The sequence below is a fragment of the Brienomyrus brachyistius genome, unplaced genomic scaffold (assembly GCF_023856365.1).
Source record: "Brienomyrus brachyistius isolate T26 unplaced genomic scaffold, BBRACH_0.4 scaffold39, whole genome shotgun sequence".
In the NCBI taxonomy this organism is placed as follows: domain Eukaryota; kingdom Metazoa; phylum Chordata; class Actinopteri; order Osteoglossiformes; family Mormyridae; genus Brienomyrus; species Brienomyrus brachyistius.
In genome coordinates, this window is record NW_026042314.1 from 3,331,743 (window position 1) to 3,350,852 (window position 19,110).

At 40.8% G+C, this 19,110-nt stretch overlaps 3 protein-coding genes and 1 pseudogene across 4 annotated transcripts in view; 3 read left to right on the plus strand and 1 right to left on the minus strand.

Moving 5' to 3' along the window:
- Positions 1-19,110, plus strand: part of LOC125722480 (cytohesin-2-like) — a 256,228-nt pseudogene that overhangs the window by 148,055 nt on the left and 89,063 nt on the right.
- Positions 1-19,110, minus strand: part of LOC125722512 (uncharacterized) — a 249,238-nt gene that overhangs the window by 132,008 nt on the left and 98,120 nt on the right. The gene's annotated exons all lie outside the window — the stretch shown is intronic.
- Positions 1-19,110, plus strand: part of LOC125722481 (cytohesin-2-like) — a 62,523-nt gene that overhangs the window by 18,120 nt on the left and 25,293 nt on the right. The gene's annotated exons all lie outside the window — the stretch shown is intronic.
- On the plus strand, positions 5,481-18,531 carry LOC125722510 (uncharacterized). The gene is made up of 2 exons (XM_048998699.1): positions 5,481-5,628; positions 17,501-18,531. Exon 2 carries the CDS (start codon positions 17,579-17,581, stop codon positions 18,251-18,253), a length of 675 nt encoding a protein of 224 aa, XP_048854656.1. The 5' UTR covers positions 5,481-5,628; positions 17,501-17,578; the 3' UTR covers positions 18,254-18,531.

Consider the following 19,110-nt stretch of genomic DNA (forward strand, 5'->3'; position numbering starts at 1 on the left):
TTTCCCTGAAGGGCAGCAAACCGACAATTTCGGTGTGATTGAGCTGATCACGTGTGCATGGGGAGGGAATGCGGACCACATGACCTTCCCGGCGAGCTCAGCACATCCAGCATCGCTTCGCAAATACAATCAAAATGTTTTATCTTTATTCACACTTTCTATCTTTATTCATTATCTCTACGATCTCACTGCTGGACGAATGCCTGGCATTCAGAGCATTCTTTATTAGCCATTTGCCTTTGGATGCAGTTTATTTGCATGCCCCAAAGCTTCCAGGCATCAGTAATTGCTTCCCACGTTACTCCGGTCCTGGGGTCTTCTGTAACTGCCCTTTGGGATTACATATATTCAGCATATGCTTTTGTCCGAAGTGATGAGAGTTTGGGGTCAGAGCACTTGGGTCTAAGGGACTTGCTCAAGGGCTTAACAATGTTACGATTACTCTGCCATGGGAGTTGAACCAACAACCAAACTGGCAGAGATGGCCAACCTGCTGAGCTCCACACCCGCTGACGATCTCCTTTTCCTGTCTGCTGCAGTCTCCATGGACCTGAGTCCAGAGAAGCACTCTGAACTTGAGGACATCCGGCTGAGGAAAGGAGCCCTTCTGCTGGAGATCCAGAGGCTGCGGGAGGCGCTGAGAGAGGCCCTCATGGAAGTGGAGGGCCTTGAATCCAGCACCAAACGCAGCCAAATCTTAGAAAAGAATAGGCATGTCGCCATGGGAAGAAAGAAATTCAACATGGACCCTAAGAAGGGTATCCTGTTCATGGTACAAAACAATCTTCTCCAGCACACGTCTGAGGACATCGCCCAGCTCCTATACAAGGGAGAGGGGCTGAACAAAACAGCCATTGGGGATTACCTGGGTGAGAGAGACGACTTCAATATCCAAGTCCTCCAAACATTTCTTGGGCTTCATGAATTCGCAGGGTTCAACCTGGTACAGGCTCTCAGGCAGTTCCTCTGGAGTTTCCGTCTGCCAGGAGAAGCACAAAAGATTGACAGGATGATGGAGGCCTTTGCGCAGAGGTACTGTCAATGTAATCCTGGAGTCTTCCAAAACATTGACACCTGCTATGTACTTTCATTTTCCATAATCATGCTAAACACTAGCCTTCATAATCCAAATGTGTGAGACAAGCCCAGTGTGGACAGGTTCATCTCCATGAATCGAAGAATCAATGATGGAGGCAACCTGCCAGATGATCTCCTCCAAAATCTTTATAAGAGCATAAAGAATGAGCCAGAAGAACAAATCAAATTATTTTCCTCATTTAATATTCAGATTTTAATTGGGCTTAAATTTTAGAACACAGTATGTTCTAGGATGGTACGTTATGGATATTAGTCTCTACCACATTCTAACGCTATAAATCCGGACCTTTTCCTATGTTTGATTTGGTGGCTGCCAGGCGTTCTGAGTAGTATAGTGACTATGGTAGGCGTGTGATTCCCTAAGGAATTTTTTGTTCTGTTCTGTGTGGCAAATACATATAGTGCTGACATTTTTCCTGGAAGATTTGGGATTTTTCATCCCGTGCCTTAAGGTATTTCTCTCCAGCTCTAGGGAGTCTCCCCCGAAAACACCAGTCACTCACTAGCCTTACACTTATGCTTGCTGACTTATTCAACACCATGAAGGATTAACAGAAAAACAGAAACCTATTAAAAGGCTGCACCATATCATGATATGCAAATAAACATCCAGCATCATTGTTTCACAGGGAAGTACATTATTTATTGATAATTATAACCCTAACCCTTACTTCTCAGCTTGACAAACATAAGGTGCGGCGCGTGAGCATGTGAACTGGTTGAAATGCAAGTGTCTCACAGTCAATGCATAAGACTTGAGAGCCCTGACTTTACTTATATAGCCCACAACATGTTTATGATTCATAAATAAATCTGGCCAGCAAATCGGTCTTTCATTTTCCACAGAATAAAAAGAACGATAATGTTATCCCGCTGATAATTGCAGGCGCGTTTCACCCCCGGCACTGGCTGGAGACACAGGCAAAAGGCATGCAATCTTATCGAGGTACAAAAATTATTCCATCTACTCTGCACATCTGCATAACTTCCATCATAGTGCCAGTTTTTGCGGTCAGCAAGTTTATTACTGTAAGTGCCTCCATAGTAGTGCCTCTGAGGAACTGAACCGGACTTCCGATGGTGTCTCTCACATGCACATCATACATATATATATATATATACACTCACTCTCTCCGGGTCTTTCACATGATATGTGGTCAGCCACTATATGGGAGGGATATTCAGGCATAAATTAAGGGCATATTTACAAGCCGCACTAGTGTACCTATGTAACCGGTCATTCCCTGCCTATACTCTGCATTGTGTTTTGGGGTGTTATCAGGTGTGTGTGGGGTGCAGGAGGAAGGGATATTACAGACGCCGTTGTCGTTCCTGGATTTTATTGAAACTGTTGGGAACAATAAGGAAAGGGGTAAACTTCATATGCTCTGGCCCTCTCGCTCTCTCTGCACAAAGTAAAACAATGTATATACTTATGTATAGACGTGTTTTCTATCCCCTGCTTATGATGAATAATAAATCAAATATAATATATAATATATGGGTCATAATTATACAATTGATTTACTAACTCGGGGGACCCTGCCACTAGATCCTCACCTCTTCCCACGTGTGCAATACACCAAAGGGAAGAGGAAATGAGGTCGGGACCCTTATAAAGGGGAAAAGACAGAGGGAGGGGCGATGCAGGACAAAAGCATCATGGGAAAGTTTAAAGGATATTGTACCCATCAGGTTAGACAGAAGAAGGAAAACAGAATCTTGTATAATTATAAATTAAAAGTAAAATAACAACCTGTTACACGTCACCTACCCTTCAGACTTCATCCTCAAAATCAAAGCAGTATTAACACAAGCAACATGTTCCATCTCTTAAATCCAATCTAACATTTAAAAATAAAGTCTGTTTCAACTGGACTTTTATCTAAGAAAAACAAACATTTTATGTTCGAGTTGTTATAAAACTACTGAAACAAATAATTGGCTATACTGCAGTTCCGCTGTCTTGTTTGGCACCCTAAATTATGTCCTGCATTCTGTGGAAACAAATGAAGGCTGAGGAATGTTACGTAACACAGCTAGAATGCAAAAACTCTATCTGGTGTAATTCAGTGCATGAAACCAATGGTCTTAAGTGTGGTGTCTTCTTCGTAACACTCCCTGACTTTTGTATCCATGACCATGAGATAGGGTGGGCTGCTTTTCTTCCTTCCTTTGACTAGTATTCCTCCCTTTCCTCCCAGCCTTGGTTGGTGGGTCAGGCAGCATCACCTTCTTTTAATAGACCCAGGTGTCATTTATCTTGAAATTAGGTTCAAGTGCAGAAAATGATCTAGTCTTAGACAATCTCTGAATTACAGAGAAATCTGATTTATTCTGAAACTGTGAGAAATTGTTCATCTGTATTTTGCTGCATTGCTAATTGTTGATGTGTGTGCCCTCCTTGTGCAGTAAAGGGGAGATCACATGCAAGCCTGAATTAAAATAAAATATTCTCTTCATATAGGAACCAAGTCTCTGGCTGGAAATTTCTACAAAAGGTCCATCTTCTTTTGCCGTATCAACACTTAAATGAGAAAAGCAGACAGGGACAGTATAGGTGACAGCAGTGACTGTCCTTCCATGCCATCCATATGTACAAGGGGTATGACCAGAGTACACATGTACAAAAAATTATATATCGAAAGCAAGTACCTTTGTTGAAACGTGAAGGTAATCGTTTACAGCATAACAATTCCATCCTAAAAAAAAGAATTTGTCTGTGTATTGCCTAGGAACTGCTACAATGTTAAAATGGTAAATCCCAACCAAACAGAGCAAAAACTGACACGTTATTTAAGAACTGAAAGAAGGAGAAAATTGAAAACTTTCTTCGAGGGATCAATAACATATATGTTTTGTTTCCCATGGTCCTGTTACTAATTCAAATCTTAAATCCTGTACTTTGATATTTTGGGCTGAATGTAATGACAGCAAACGTAACAGCTGCCTCAATGCAGGTGAAGGCAGCCCAGAGGGTCCAAGAGGTCAGTGGTCAATTACTGCATAGGGATCAAATCTGCAATCAGAAAATTACTGCATACATGCCTTTATATTACGGTCAAGCGGAGAGTCAGAGCAGTTTCCATAGAAACAACGTAAACAAACTTTACCGTTTGATGCACAACAAACTCTGAGTGAAAATGGCGCAGAGGTGAGTAGCTTGTTAGCTCTCCAAAATGTCTTTGAATTCTTCAACTGATGTTGTGCTACTTTGATTATTTAGCCTTTTATACTATAATGACATAGCAAATGTCTATAATACAATAAAAAACATTAAATTTTTTTTAATATTACATATTTTTTAACGTCATTTAAAGTGCAGTGGTTTTTATTGCTACTGTGGTTGCTAATATTTAAATAATGACAGACTATTTGGTTAGTAAATTCATCTCAAACATGCTAGTTTAGTAGGGCTTCCCAACCTTTCGATGTCCGCGGATCGGTTTCCGTCGTAGAAAAGTGTCACGGATGGGTAAGACGGCGGTATAATTTGGGGGTTCCCACGCCGAGCGGCGGGAGATTGACGGTGTATACGGACATGCGGGGCTAATGGCGTATTTCCGTACATCAATACGGGCAGCTTTCTTTCCAAAACGGCGCGATCCCCTAATAAACGGGACGGATGGCTCCTCTACCCCCGGTTGTCTGCCGCCCGGTGCAATACTCCGCGCGGACGGTACCGGAACACCGACCGGAAGTTGGGACCCCCTACTGTACAGGGTGGTAGGTAAATTGTTAAAAAAAAATTGGGGGCATTAATTTCGGAGTAGGCTAGATGCTTCTAAGTTTATCATTACATCTATTTACATTGTTACACAGGATTAACACTTTCAAATATTCTTAGCTTGGTTAGTGTTAACTCAGTTCTTGGTAGTATTCATCTGGGTATTTATTTGATGTGGAGCACAGTTGTTTCGTATTTGATTCTAGTTATAATTTGGTGACATTACTATTTAATATGTTATTGCACTTACAGTATCGTGCATTTTACAGTAGATTTTTTTTGCAATTTTGCTCGCTGTTTCTTTTATTCTTTCTTTTTTATATATGTGAACCCTGTAATTATTTATTATAATAATTATAAAAATTGTATTTTCTGTATGGTTGAAGAATTTCCAGCTCTTTATTTATTTTATTATCTCTCTTAAGTGCTGGTTAATCTCTCATTTATTCCCCAGAGAGCGAATTGAGAGAGCTGATCGATGGACCAACACCCAACACTGGGAAGCCTGGAACCTGTGGGATGAAGTGATCAACTGGGGAGAAGGTGTGGAGGAGTTCTCACCAGTGACACTCCCCACTGTCCAGGCTGGGGGGGTTAAGGGGGGATTGGGGGGGTCTACTGATTTGGGTAAGGGAGGGGAGAGTGTGGGAAAGGATGGACTGCTAGCCAGCACTAGTATTTCATCTCAAAGTCTTCAGAGTAATTACGGCCTTTCATCTGAAGACTGGGAAATTTATAAAACTTGCTACCTTAACAAAAAAAAGAAAGTCAGGAAGGACCGGACAAGCCGGGGGGAAAGTGAGGTAAGGGGGCAGAGTAGTGAGGAATATGTGGATGTACCAGAGTGGGGAACATTTGAGGGGAAGGCCTCCAGGGTTGTGATGGAGGGGACAGAGGCTGGTATTAGTATGATGGATATGCTAAATGGAGGTGAGGAGAATGTATGTGAGGTGGGAGTGAATGTGGAGGAGGTTAAGGGAGGAGGAGGGAAAAGTACAGGGAATGCTGTGGAATATGTGGTGTCACAAGTAGGCAGAACTTGGCTAGAACCCATCCAGGAGGAAGACCTTGAGGAAGATGAAGAAACAGATGAGGAGCTTCAGGAAGCAGAAGACACTGATGCTGCCACAGTGGACAGTTGGCAGTGCATGGCGGCATATGTAGCCAGAATATGGCTGCAGACTTTACAGGAAGATGGACCTGAGGAAAATGAAGAAGCTGATGTGGTATTCCAGCAGGCAGAAGATGCTGATGCTACCACACTGGTCAGGTTTCAGTGTATGGTGGCATCTGAAGACAGATCACAGCTACTGACTATACCAGAAGGAGGACCTGAGGAAGAGGACGAGACTGAAGTGATGAAGACAGATAAAACAAAAGAAGATGCTGATGCTGCCGAGAAGATCTACAATGAAGAAGTATCATTCCATGTGAATGCCGAAGATCTTTCTGAAGATGATACTGAGAAGAGCCACAAGAAGAAGAAGAAGAAGATGAAGTGGTGCTTCTTCTGCTGTCCCCTGCCTTTCAGAAGAAGTAGCAAGAGGCAGTAATTATAAGGCTGTGAATTCAGGTTTACAAATGACTTAAAGCAGTAATATAACTGCATTATTGACACCTTCACAATGCACTGTAATGCATCCATAAATATATTATAGACATGGGTATAAATATTGAAGAAAAAAAAGCATAACACATTATAGCCATGTTTATTATGGATTAATGGCCGATATAATGTATTATGAAGATATTTATTGTGTATATATAGATAAGAGCATTCATAATGCATTATCAAGATAGCTATAATGTGTTATGCCTTTGTATAAGTATTTACAGCCGTGTTTTTAATACTTTTCTAAATGATTTATAAGGCATTAATTGGGTATTTATTTATTTATTTATTAGTTATATGACTGCTTTAAGTAAAGTTAAGTAAAGTGTTTATTTTCTTTTTCTTAGAATACCCGTGTTAGAGCCCTGCATTGGGACTGGGATCCCGCGGGACCCAACGGAAAGTGATACTGTTTAAGTGTTAATGTAGCTATAAGATACGATAGGATAAGATATGCTGAGTTAAAATATAAGATAGGTTAACATGAAATATATTAATATAAGCTAAGTTGAAATATAATAAGATAAGATAGGTTAAGTTATATGATAAGATAGGCTAAGTTAAAATATAATAAGATAGGTTAAGTTAAGATATGACAAGATAGGCTAAGATAATATATGATAGGCTAAGTTAACATATGATAAGGTAGGCTATGTTAAGATAAGAGATTTGCAATAAAACATATTTACTTTTCAAACTGTGTCTTTGTCATCTTTTCAGTGTTGTGTCTGTCTTTGTTTGATAATTTTGAATCGTTAATTTATACCTGAGACTCTCCTAAATGTCAATAAGCAGAGACGGAGGAATGGGAGGAAGGTACGGTTAAGTATGAATGATAAAGTATCAAAATGACAGTGCTACCTCATTTTGACGCAGAGAAAGTAATTTCAGTGTTACTACCACATATGAGTTAATGGCTGCAAATGTTGGTGTTACAAGTGCTGGTAAATAACGCGGCGTAAGTTTAACTCCGGTGTGTTTCTGAAAAACGCACCGCCTTCTGCCTGCTGTCATTCGGCGAACGTGTAGGAGGCTATTCTGGTAACAGGTAAAGTTGTCATTCACGCGCATTACCTGTTAGTAAGTGTTTTACTATATCACACACCTTACGTCCTTTATAGTTGTAGTCCGGTGCACTCTGTATCCATGCTAACTAGCTAGCTAATGTTAACATGATGCAGTACAGTCTTCCAGCTTGGGGATTCCCACCCCTTTCCGCGGCCAGTATTCCACAGGGGGTTTGCGAAGGTGTTGGTTGCAAATGCAAACGATCCCTTCATGTTCATGTGTTGTGTTCTAATGTGTAAATAAAAGATAACTATCAAATTCAATGTTTATGTCCTATTATACTAGATAAGACTAAAATAGTTTGCCCTGCATATGGATGCCATGCAGTCAGAGTATGATCAAGACAGGGTGTGAGTGTGGAAAAAAGACAAATGTAACAGTATTTGAGGGAAGAGTGTGAAGGAGGGAAATGTAGGGAGAAGGAGGTTCCTCGGAGCTCCGAGATGTGTTTGGCTGTAATAAATCTGGAATATAGCTATATGACATAGTTTTTGATAAAACCAGCATTTATTTTTTAGGTTTGTCGAGCTCCGTCAAAACAATTAGAACGAGTCCATTATGTAACTGGAACCCCTCTCACATGTAAACACAGTGACACGCTACAGCGTTGGTTTGTTGTCTGAGGCTATGATACTGACCACAAACACATTCTCAAATTTCACTGCACCAATCATAGCATATGCAGGCAGAAAAATGATAGCAAAAAACATTCAGCATTAGACTCTAAAACCGTCTGTAATGTCTGTGTTTATCCAGTGGACCATAAATTAAAATAAGCTTTCCTATTTCAGTTTCTTTCAGATGTTATAAAGTAGTAAATAAAGAATCATATTAATTAAACCATGTATTACTGACTATCAGACAACTTCAACAAGTTACCAAATGGATGCAAAATCAAAGATATTCATTTGCGCCTGGCACTAACCATGTACTCCTTCACAGTACTAAGCCATAGAAAGGGCCCCAATGAAACCCCTGCATTCCTGCATCGCAGATACTCTAATCTCAGCATTTATAAGATTATATTTGTACTACCTGCCAATTTTTATATTAGATGAGACTAAAAATTGAGAAATATCTATATGCAGAAGTAGTTTTTCCTGATAAGAAGGATAATATCAAGACTGTCAGCATTTACAAATCGAATTATTACATATCTGAGTAGCCCAGACTGTCCGGAAAACAAAGCCGTACAGCATATGTGGCTGACTAATGTACATACAGTGTAATAAGCTGATAATCAAATGGATAGAAAAACGCTCAATAATAGACAGGATTCAAAGGGTAAATAAGGTGCATCATGTGGAAGAGAAGTTAGGTGGCGTTGGGGTGCATTGTGAGTTTCATCTGGTAGCTAGAAGGGAACAAACAGGGCTTTTGGGGGGGGGGGGGGGGGGGGGACTTCTCCGGCGGCTACATCGCTCTACCTTTTTTTTTAAATGATTTATTTAAAAAAAAATCTTTTCTCCTTACACTATAATGGCAGGTTTAGGACTAATACAGTACAGTCATAACCAGTGTCAAGGATTCTATGCATTGCTACACAGAGACAAGTCCAGATATTGAGCCCAAGGCTGAAATTGTGGTTTACTTACAAGTGCACTTTGCTGGGCATTGCGGGTGTTTGTCCTTCTCTGCTCACATTTTCCCCTCTTATCCTGTCTTCTCCTCCGCAGCCCTTCCTCCTTCTCTCTGTTGCTCCTATATTCCCTCCCCTCCAGTCATCTATGTTCTCCTTCCTCTGTGGTCTCTCCTCTTCTCCCATTCTTCAGTTATACTGTCTTCTCCGCTCTCCCTGTATCCCTCCTGTCTTCTGGTCCTGTCGTCTTTTCTCCAGTCATCCCCTGCTTCTCAGTCATCTCTGCATCTTTTCTCTCATTTGTTTGCTTATTCTTTGATTGTTTGTGTTATTCGTTAACCCACCACCCCATGCTGGATGAGTCTTGATGTTTTTTGAAGTTTTTTTAAAGTTAGGCTTCTTCCTTTGTTTTTGTGCCATATCTTCTGCCCTCTTCTGGTTGCGGCAGTACATGACACGGGTGGAAAATAGGGTTTTTTACAACACACACATCAAAACCAAAAGGATCAGAAAGGATCAGAATTCCCACTCTCCTTACCAACACCTCGAAAAGCCAGGCCTTGCCATGCCAAGTACTTAACTTCAGAAGATTTTTCCTCACTTGCTGCTGCTCTTTCCAGCTCATCTGAAGGTTGAATATTAACAGGATTGATCTTCTGAATCCATGTCCTCAGTGCTAATCTGTGGCACTGCCTGTCTTTATGTGCACTGAATTTCCCCAGTGCCTTTTCCAGTTTCACATGCCAGTCTTCACAAGAGCTGAATGTGTCTTTCATGCCAGTTTAGACATTTGTGTTACAAATTATTTTGCACAGTAGAAACAAAGAACCCCCCTTAAGACGAGGGGGGGCTGTAATGGAGCCCAGTGTGATCTTTAAACCATTTCTCCTGAAAGCAGGGTCTCCTGTTTGATAGACGTGACATTTACATTTGGCTGATTTGGTGAAGGTCCAAGCTCCTCCCCCCTCCTCCCTAATACACCTTCATCTTCATCTGCCTGTCTGCTCTCTCTCTCTCTCTCTCTCTCTGCCATTGACTCACACTCAGTGTCCCTGATTAAATGCTGTATCTGAAATACACACCACAGGCCAAACTAAGAAGCATATTAAACTAACATCAGGATCAGGCTGCTGTGACGTCATTATTCACTCTTAACCATCAATATTTGCTCCTTTTCTCACTCCCCTCCATGTCACCTGCATTTTCTGCCGTCAGCAGCCTCTTGCTGTCTCTCCCTCTTCATCTTTACTCTCAGCACAGCAGAATTTACATGAAAGCAGTTATCAGTAAACAAGTGGTGTTTCTTGGCATGATGCTCAGGAATGGATCTCTCAGGATTTGTTATCTGAATGGGAATGATTAATATATGAAGAACCCTTGACTCACATACTGTATACGTCTATCATCTGACTGGCACTAATTATCTCACTGTCTCTACTTTCCTGCTTTTCTGTGGTTGCCCAAAAACTCACGATTGTCACATTTCCTCTTCATGATGACAAGCTACTGACTGTGAATAAAAGCTGACTGTAATAAAACTACCTGCATTTAAATCATACATTAATGACACAAAATACCTTAAAGTATTACTTACTTACTTATTTTGCACAGTAGAAACAAAGAACCCCCTTTGGGGGGGGGGGGGGGGGGCAAAGTGAAAGTGATGTGGAAAATCGCCTCTTACCACTGAAAGACATGGGGATGGGTGGTGCTAATAATGGTACTGCAGCCAGCCAGTAGGGGGCGCTTGACATTTAGGGTTTTCACCTATTAGAGATGTTATGGTCTCCTTGTTTTTTGCAGTCAATGTTTTGATCACAGAATAAATATTAAAGAAGTGAGCACTTCTGTCATGCTTTAGTAAGATTAGTAACACACTGCTTCAGATTTCAGTGACCTGATCTCTGCTTGCAAAGAGCCTGAGATGGACCTCAAAGGTTTAAATATACATTTGCTGATAAATGAAATGCTATGTGGCCCAGTGGGTGGCGCTGTCTGGGGATTTGAACCCCCATTACTGCATGTTCGTACCTTGTTTGTGCTGGTTTGCCTGCTGTTTCTGCCGCAGGTGAAAAAGCATACAGGCAGCTGAACCGGTGTCTCTAAACAAGCCATTGTGGGTGCAGGTCATAAGGCGATTTCCTACTGCACGAACTTGGCCCAATTGAAGGTCTTAGGAGGTAGTTCCTGAACCATTTTTTAGTTCCAAAAAGAACATACTTTTTTCTCGACCAAGACTTACTGGGTGGGGCTTATAGTGATAAACTTTTCCTATTGGTTGACCACAAGCCCCAGCGCCAACTTGAAAGTTTCATGGAAATGCAGGAAAAGAGAAGTGGAGCAAAAATTGAGCAGATGTAATTTTTTGTAGCTCAGTTACACTAAAGGCATCAATGAGTAACTTTTTTGCTTCTGTCCCCATAGTTCTGCATCTGAAAATGCGATTGATAACGATTAGCGTAATGAAGAAGTGTATATTATGGACACTGGACTGGAGCATTATCAGATAACCTCTCAGTTATCCTTGTGTGAGAAATATACACAGTCACATATTGAGATTATATTAGATGATGTGGTCTTGAGAGTGGGGCGGCATGGTGGTGCAGTGTTGCCTCACACCTCTGGGACCCGGGTTCGAGTCTCCGCCTGGGTCACATGTGTGCAGAGTTTGCATGTTCTCCCCATGTCGTTGTGGGGTTTCCTCCGGGTACTCTGGTTTCCCCGCACAGTCCAAATACATGCTGAGCCTAATTGGACTTGCTAAATTGCCTGTAGGTGTGCATGTGTGAATGCATGGTGTGTGAGTGTGCCCTGCGATGGGCTGGTCCCACATCCTGGGTTGTTCCCTGCCTCGTGCCAATTGCTTCCGGGATAGGCTCCGGACCCCCCACGACCCAGTAGGATAAGCGGTTTGGAAAATGGATGGATGGATGATGACATAACTGGTCTGTGAACATTAGTGAGCATATGATGTAGGCTGTCCAGGAATGTAATAATGTGTGCAGTGTTACATGGGCCCAGGGTTGCATGATGGTGAACAGCACCGTTCTGACTTATAGCTGTGCACATAGTTATGTTACCACCACGCTGTCCTGGGACATTGATTATGGCACCGTGTACAATAATGTTCCTATTCCAATTAGCCTCACCGTGTTTTTGGACTATGGGGGGAAACCAGAGTACCCGGAGGAAACCCCACGACGACATGGGGAGAACATGCAAACTCCACACACGTGACCCAGGCAGAGTCTCAAACCCGGGTCCCAGAGGTGTGAGGCAACAGTGCTGACCACTGCACCATCATGCCGCCCCCCATAAATTCATTTTTCCATTTTTATTTTCAATAATATTGATGTTAACTCAGCATCTTATTTTCAATGTTGAAAAAGTCACTTTATATCAAGGTTTCGCCACCATTAATTTTTCAATATTGAAAAAATGACCAAAAATCAATTCAGTTTCAATGCTGATAATTTAACACTGACCATAATTCAATGCATTTAACTATACTTCAACGCTGAAACAATAATATGATGCTATCTGGGCTATGAATAATTATTTCAATTGATATACAGATTCCAAGCCCATATAGGTGATACACAGGTACGTAATGGGCGTCTTATGTCTGAGGTAGCCAGCTACTGTGTTTGATAACCCACCATCATAATAATAGTTTCCTTGCACCAGTATAAAAGTAAACCAATTGATCCCTCTTGCAATAACCTGTGGTATGAAACTGAATAAAATGTATCGTACCAGTCTTGGGGAAAACCAGTGAGAATCCACTGTGAAACAGCACTGTGCAAATTCTCATGTGTTCCTAATGACAAGGGCAAACCTGGTAATCAAACTAGCCTCTCAGCAGGAGTGTTAGTGTAAAAGCAGGGCTTATTGACACAGATAATAAAGCTTGTTAGAATGCGTAACATAATTATTTAGCTGGGCCCAGAAGAGGTGAGAGCTCCCCTAGTGGCTACAGGAGTGCATTTTCCCCAAAGCAGGTATAATGGATGGTGGTCTTATTGCTTTTAGACCACAACTTGGCATAGAAGAACAAATCAAATTATTTTCCTCATTTAATATTCAGATTTTAATTGGGCTTAAATTTTAGAACACAGTATGTTCTAGGATGGTACGTTATGGATATTAGTCTCTACCACATTCTAACGCTATAAATCCGGACCTTTTCCTATGTTTGATTTGGTGGCTGCCAGGCGTTCTGAGTAGTATAGTGACTATGGTAGGCGAGTGATTCCCTAAGGAATTTTTTGTTCTGTTCTGTGTGGCAAATACATATAACGCTGACATTTTTCCTGGAAGATTTGTGATTTTTCATCCCGTGCCTTAAGGTATTTCTCTCCAGCTCTAGGGAGTCTCCCCCGAAAACACCAGTCACTCACTAGCCTTACACTTATGCTTGCTGACTTATTCAACACCATGAATGGATTAACAGAAAAACAGAAACCTATTAAAAGGCTGCACCATATCATGATATGCAAATAAACATCCAGCATCATTGTTTCACAGGGAAGTACATTATTTATTGATAATTATAACCCTAACCCTTACTTCTCAGCTTGACAAACATAAGGTGCGGTGTGTGAACATGTGAACTGGTTGAAATGCAAGTGTTTCACAGTCAATGCATAAGACTTGAGAGCCCTGACTTTACTTATATAGCCCACAACATGTTTATGATTCATAAATAAATCTGGCCAGCAAATCGGTCTTTCATTTTCCACAGAATAAAAAGAACGATAATGTTATCCCGCTGATAATTGCAGGCGCGAAACACCCCCGGCACTGGCTGGAGACACAGGCAAAAGGCATACAATCTTATTGAGGTACAAAAATTATTCCATCTACTCTGCACTTCTGCATAACTTCCATCATAGTGCCAGTTTTTGCGGTCAGCAAGTTTATTACTGTAAGCGCCTCTATAGTAGTGCCTCTGAGGAACTGAACCAGACTTCCGATGGTGTCTCTCACATGCACATCATACATATATATATATATATATACACTCACTCTCTCCGGGTCTTTCACATGATATGTGGTCAGCCACTATATGGGAGGGATATTCAGGCATAAATTAAGGGCATATTTACAAGCCGCACTAGTGTACCTATGTAACCGGTCATTCCCTGCCTATACTCTGCATTGTGTTTTGGGGTGTTATCAGGTGTGTGTGGGGTGCAGGAGGAAGGGATATTACAGATGTCGTTGTCGTTCCCGGATTTTATTGAACCTGTTGGGAACAATAAGGAAAGGGGTAAACTTCATATGCTCTGGCCCTCTTGCTCTCTCTGCTCAAAGTAAAACAATGTATATACTTATGTATAGATGTGTTTTCTATCCCCTGCTTATGATGAATAATAAATCAAATATAATATATAATATATGGGTCATAATTATACAATTGATTTACTAACTCGGGGGATCCTCACCTCTTCCCGCGTGTGCAATACACCAAAGGGAAGAGGAAATGAGGTCGGGACCCTTATAAAGGGGAAAAGACAGAGGGAGGGGCGATGCAGGACAAAAGCATCATGGGAAAGTTTAAAGGATATTGTACCCATTAGGTTAGACAGAAGAAGGAAAACAGAATCTTGTATAATTATAAATTAAAAGTAAAATAACAACCTGTTACACGTCACCTACACTTCAGACTTCATCCTCAAAATCAAAGCAGTATTAACACAAGCAACATGTTCCATCTCTTAAATCCAATCTAACTTTTAAAAATAAAGTCTGTTTCAACTGGACTTTTATCTAAGAAAAACAAACATTTTATGTTCGAGTTGTTATAAAACTACTGAAACAAATAATTGGCTATACTGCAGTTCCGCTGTCTTGTTTGGCACCCTAAATTATGTCCTGCATTCTGTGGAAACAAATGAAGGCTGAGGAATGTTACGTAACACAGCTAGAATGCAAAAACTCTATCTGGTGTAATTCAGTGCATAAAACCAATGGTCTTAAGTGTGGTGTCTTCTTCGTAACACTCCCTGACTTTTGTATCCATGACCATGAGATAGGGTGGGCTGCTTTTCTTCCTTCCTTTGACTAGTATTCCTCCCTTTCCTCCCAGCCTTGGTTGGTGGGTCAGGCAGCATCACCTTCTTTTAATAGACCCAGGTGTCATTTATCTTGAAATTAGGTTCAAGTGCAGAAAATGATCTAGTCTTAGACAATCTCTGAATTACAGAGAAATCTGATTTATTCTGAAACTGTGAGAAATTGTTCATCTGTATTTTGCTGCATTGCTAATTGTTGATGTGTGTGCCCTCCTTGTGCAGTAAAGGGGAGATCACATGCAAGCCTGAATTAAAATAAAATATTCTCTTCATATAGGAACCAAGTCTCTGGCTGGAAATTTCTACAAAAGGTCCATCTTCTTTTGCCGTATCAACACTTAAATGAGAAAAGCAGACAGGGACAGTATAGGTGACAGCAGTGACTGTCCTTCCATGCCATCCATATGTACAAGGGGTATGACCAGAGTACACATGTACAAAAAATTATATATCGAAAGCAAGTACCTTTGTTGAAACGTGAAGGTAATCGTTTACAGCATAACAATTCCATCCTAAAAAAAAGAATTTGTCTGTGTATTGCCTAGGAACTGCTACAATGTTAAAATGGTAAATCCCAACCAAACAGAGCAAAAACTGACACGTTATTTAAGAACTGAAAGAAGGGGAAAATTGAAAACTTTCTTCGAGGGATCAATAACATATATGTTTTGTTTCCCATGGTCCTGTTACTAATTCAAATCTTAAATCCTGTACTTTGATATTTTGGGCTGAATGTAATGACAGCAAACGTAACAGCTGCCTCAATGCAGGTGAAGGCAGCCCAGAGGGTCCAAGAGGTCAGTGGTCAATTACTGCATAGGGATCAAATCTGCAATCAGAAAATTACTGCATACATGCCTTTATATTACGGTCAAGCGGAGAGTCAGAGCAGTTTCCATAGAAACAACGTAAACAAACTTTACCGTTTGAAGCACAACAAACTCTGAGTGAAAATGGCGCAGAGGTGAGTAGCTTGTTAGCTCTCCAAAATGTCTTTGAATTCTTCAACTGATGTTGTGCTACTTTGATTATTTAGCCTTTTATACTATAATGACATAGTAAATGTCTATAATACAATAAAAAACATTTAAAAAAATTTAATATTACATATTTTTTAACGTCATTTAAAGTGCAGTGGTTTTTATTGCTACTGTGGTTGCTAATATTTAAATAATGACAGACTATTTGGTTAGTAAATTCATGTCAAACATGCTAGTTTAGTAGGGCTTCCCAACCTTTCAATGTCCGCGGATCGGTTTCCGTCGTAGAAAAGTGTCACGGATGGGTAAGACGGCGGTATAATTTGGGGGTTCCCATGCCGAGCGGCGGGAGATTGACGGCGTATACGGACATGCGGGGCTAATGGCGTATTTCCGTACATCAATACGGGCAGCTTTCTTTCCAAAACGGCGCGATCCCCTAATAAACGGGACGGATGGCTCCTCTACCCCCGGTTGTCTGCCGCCCGGTGCAATACTCCGCGCGGACGGTACCGGAACACCGACCGGAAGTTGGGACCCCCTACTGTACAGGGTGGTAGGTAAATTGTTAAAAAAAAATTGGGCCATTACTTTCAGAGTAGGCTAGATGCTTCTAAGTTTATCATTACATCTATTTACATTGTTACACAGGATTAACACTTTCAAATATTCTTAGCTTGGTTAGTGTTAACTCAGTTCTTGGTAGTATTCATCTGGGTATTCATTTGATGTGGAGCACAGTTGTTTCGTATTTGATTCTAGTTATAATTTGGTGACTTTACTGTTTAATATGCTATTGCACTTACAGTATCGTGCATTTTACAGTAGATTTTTTTTGCAATCTTGCTCGCTGTTTCTTTTATTCTTTCTTTTTTATATATGTGAACCCTGTAATTATTTATTATAATAATTATAACAATTGTATTTTCTGTATGGTTGAAGAATTTCCAGCTCTTTATTTATTTTATTATCTCTCTTAAGTGCTGGTTAATCTCTCATTTATTCCCCAGAGAGCGAATTGAGAGAGCTGATCGATGGACCAACACCCAACACTGGGAAGCCTGGAACCTGTGGGATGAAGTGATCAACTGGGGAGAAGGTGTGGAGGAGTTCTCACCAGTGACACTCCCCACTGTCCAGGCTGGGGGGGTTAAGGGGGGATTGGGGGGGTCTACTGATTTGGGTAAGGGAGGGGAGAGTGTGGGAAAGGATGGACTGCTAGCCAGCACTAGTATTTCATCTCAAAGTCTTCAGAGTAATTACGGCCTTTCATCTGAAGACTGGGAAATTTATAAAACTTGCTACCTTAACAAAAAAAAGAAAGTCAGGAAGGACCGGACAAGCCGGGGGGAGGGTGAGGTAAGGGGGCAGAGTAGTGAGGAATATGTGGAGGTACCAGAGTGGGGAACATTTGAGGGGAAGGCCTCCAGGGTTGTGATGGAGGGGACAGAGGCTGGTATTAGTATGATGGATATGCTAAATGGAGGTGAGGAGAATGTATGTGAGGTGGGAGTGAATGTGGAGGAGGTTAAGGGAGGAGGAGGGAAAAGTACAGGGAATGCTGTGGAATATGTGGTGTCACAAGTAGGCAGAACTTGGCTAGAACCCATCCAGGAGGAAGACCTTGAGGAAGATGAAGAAAGAGATGAGGAGCTTCAGGAAGCAGAAGACACTGATGCTGCCACAGTGGACAGTTGGCAGTGCATGGCGGCATATGTAGCCAGAATATGGCTGCAGACTTTACAGGAAGATGGACCTGAGGAAAATGAAGAAGCTGATGTGGTATTCCAGCAGGCAGAAGATGCTGATGCTACCACACTGGTCAGGTTTCAGTGTATGGTGGCATCTGAAGACAGATCACAGCTACTGACTATACCAGAAGAAGGACCTGAGGAAGAGGACGAGACTGAAGTGATGAAGACAGATAAAACAAAAGAAGATGCTGATGCTGCCGAGAAGATCTACAGTGAAGAAGAAGTATCATTCCATGTGAATGCCGAAGATCTTTCTGAAGATGTTACTGAGAAGAGCCACAAGAAGAAGAAGAAGAAGATGAAGTGGTGCTTCTTCTGCTGTCCCCTGCCCTTCAGAAGAAGTAGCAAGAGGCAGTAATTATAAGGTTGTGAATTCAGGTTTACAAATGACTTAAAGCAGTAATATAACTGCATTATTGACACCTTCACAATGCACTGTAATGCATCCATAAATATATTATAGACATGGGTATAAATATTGAAGAAAAAAAAGCATAACACATTATAGCCATGTTTATTATGGATTAATGGCCGATATAATGTATTATGAAGATATTTATTGTGTATATATAGATCAGAGCATTCATAATGCATTATCAAGATAGCTATAATGTGTTATGCCTTTGTATAAGTATTTACAGCCGTGTTTTTAATACTTTTATAAATGATTTATATGGCATTAATTGGGTATTTATTTATATATTTATTAGTTATATGACTGCTTTAAGTAAAGTTAAGTAAAGTGTTTATTTTCTTTTTCTTAGAATACCCGTGTTAGAGCCCTGCATTGGGACTGGGATCCCGCGGGACCCAACGGAAAGTGATACTGTTTAAGTGTTAATGTAGCTATAAGATACGATAGGATAAGATATGCTGAGTTAAAATATAAGATAGGCTAAGACGAAATATATTAATATAAGCTAAGTTGAAATATAATAAGATAAGATAGGTTAAGTTATATGATAAGATAGGCTAAGTTAAAATATAATAAGATAGGCTAAGATAAAATATGATAGGCTAAGTTAACATATGATAAGGTAGGCTATGTTAAGATAAGAGATTTGCAATAAAACATATTTACCTTTCAAACTGTGTCTTTGTCATCTTTTCAGTGTTGTGTCTGTCTTTGATAATTTTGAATCGTTGATTTATATCTGAGACTCTCCTAAATGTCAATAAGCAGAGACGGAGGAATGGGAGGAAGGTACGGTTAAG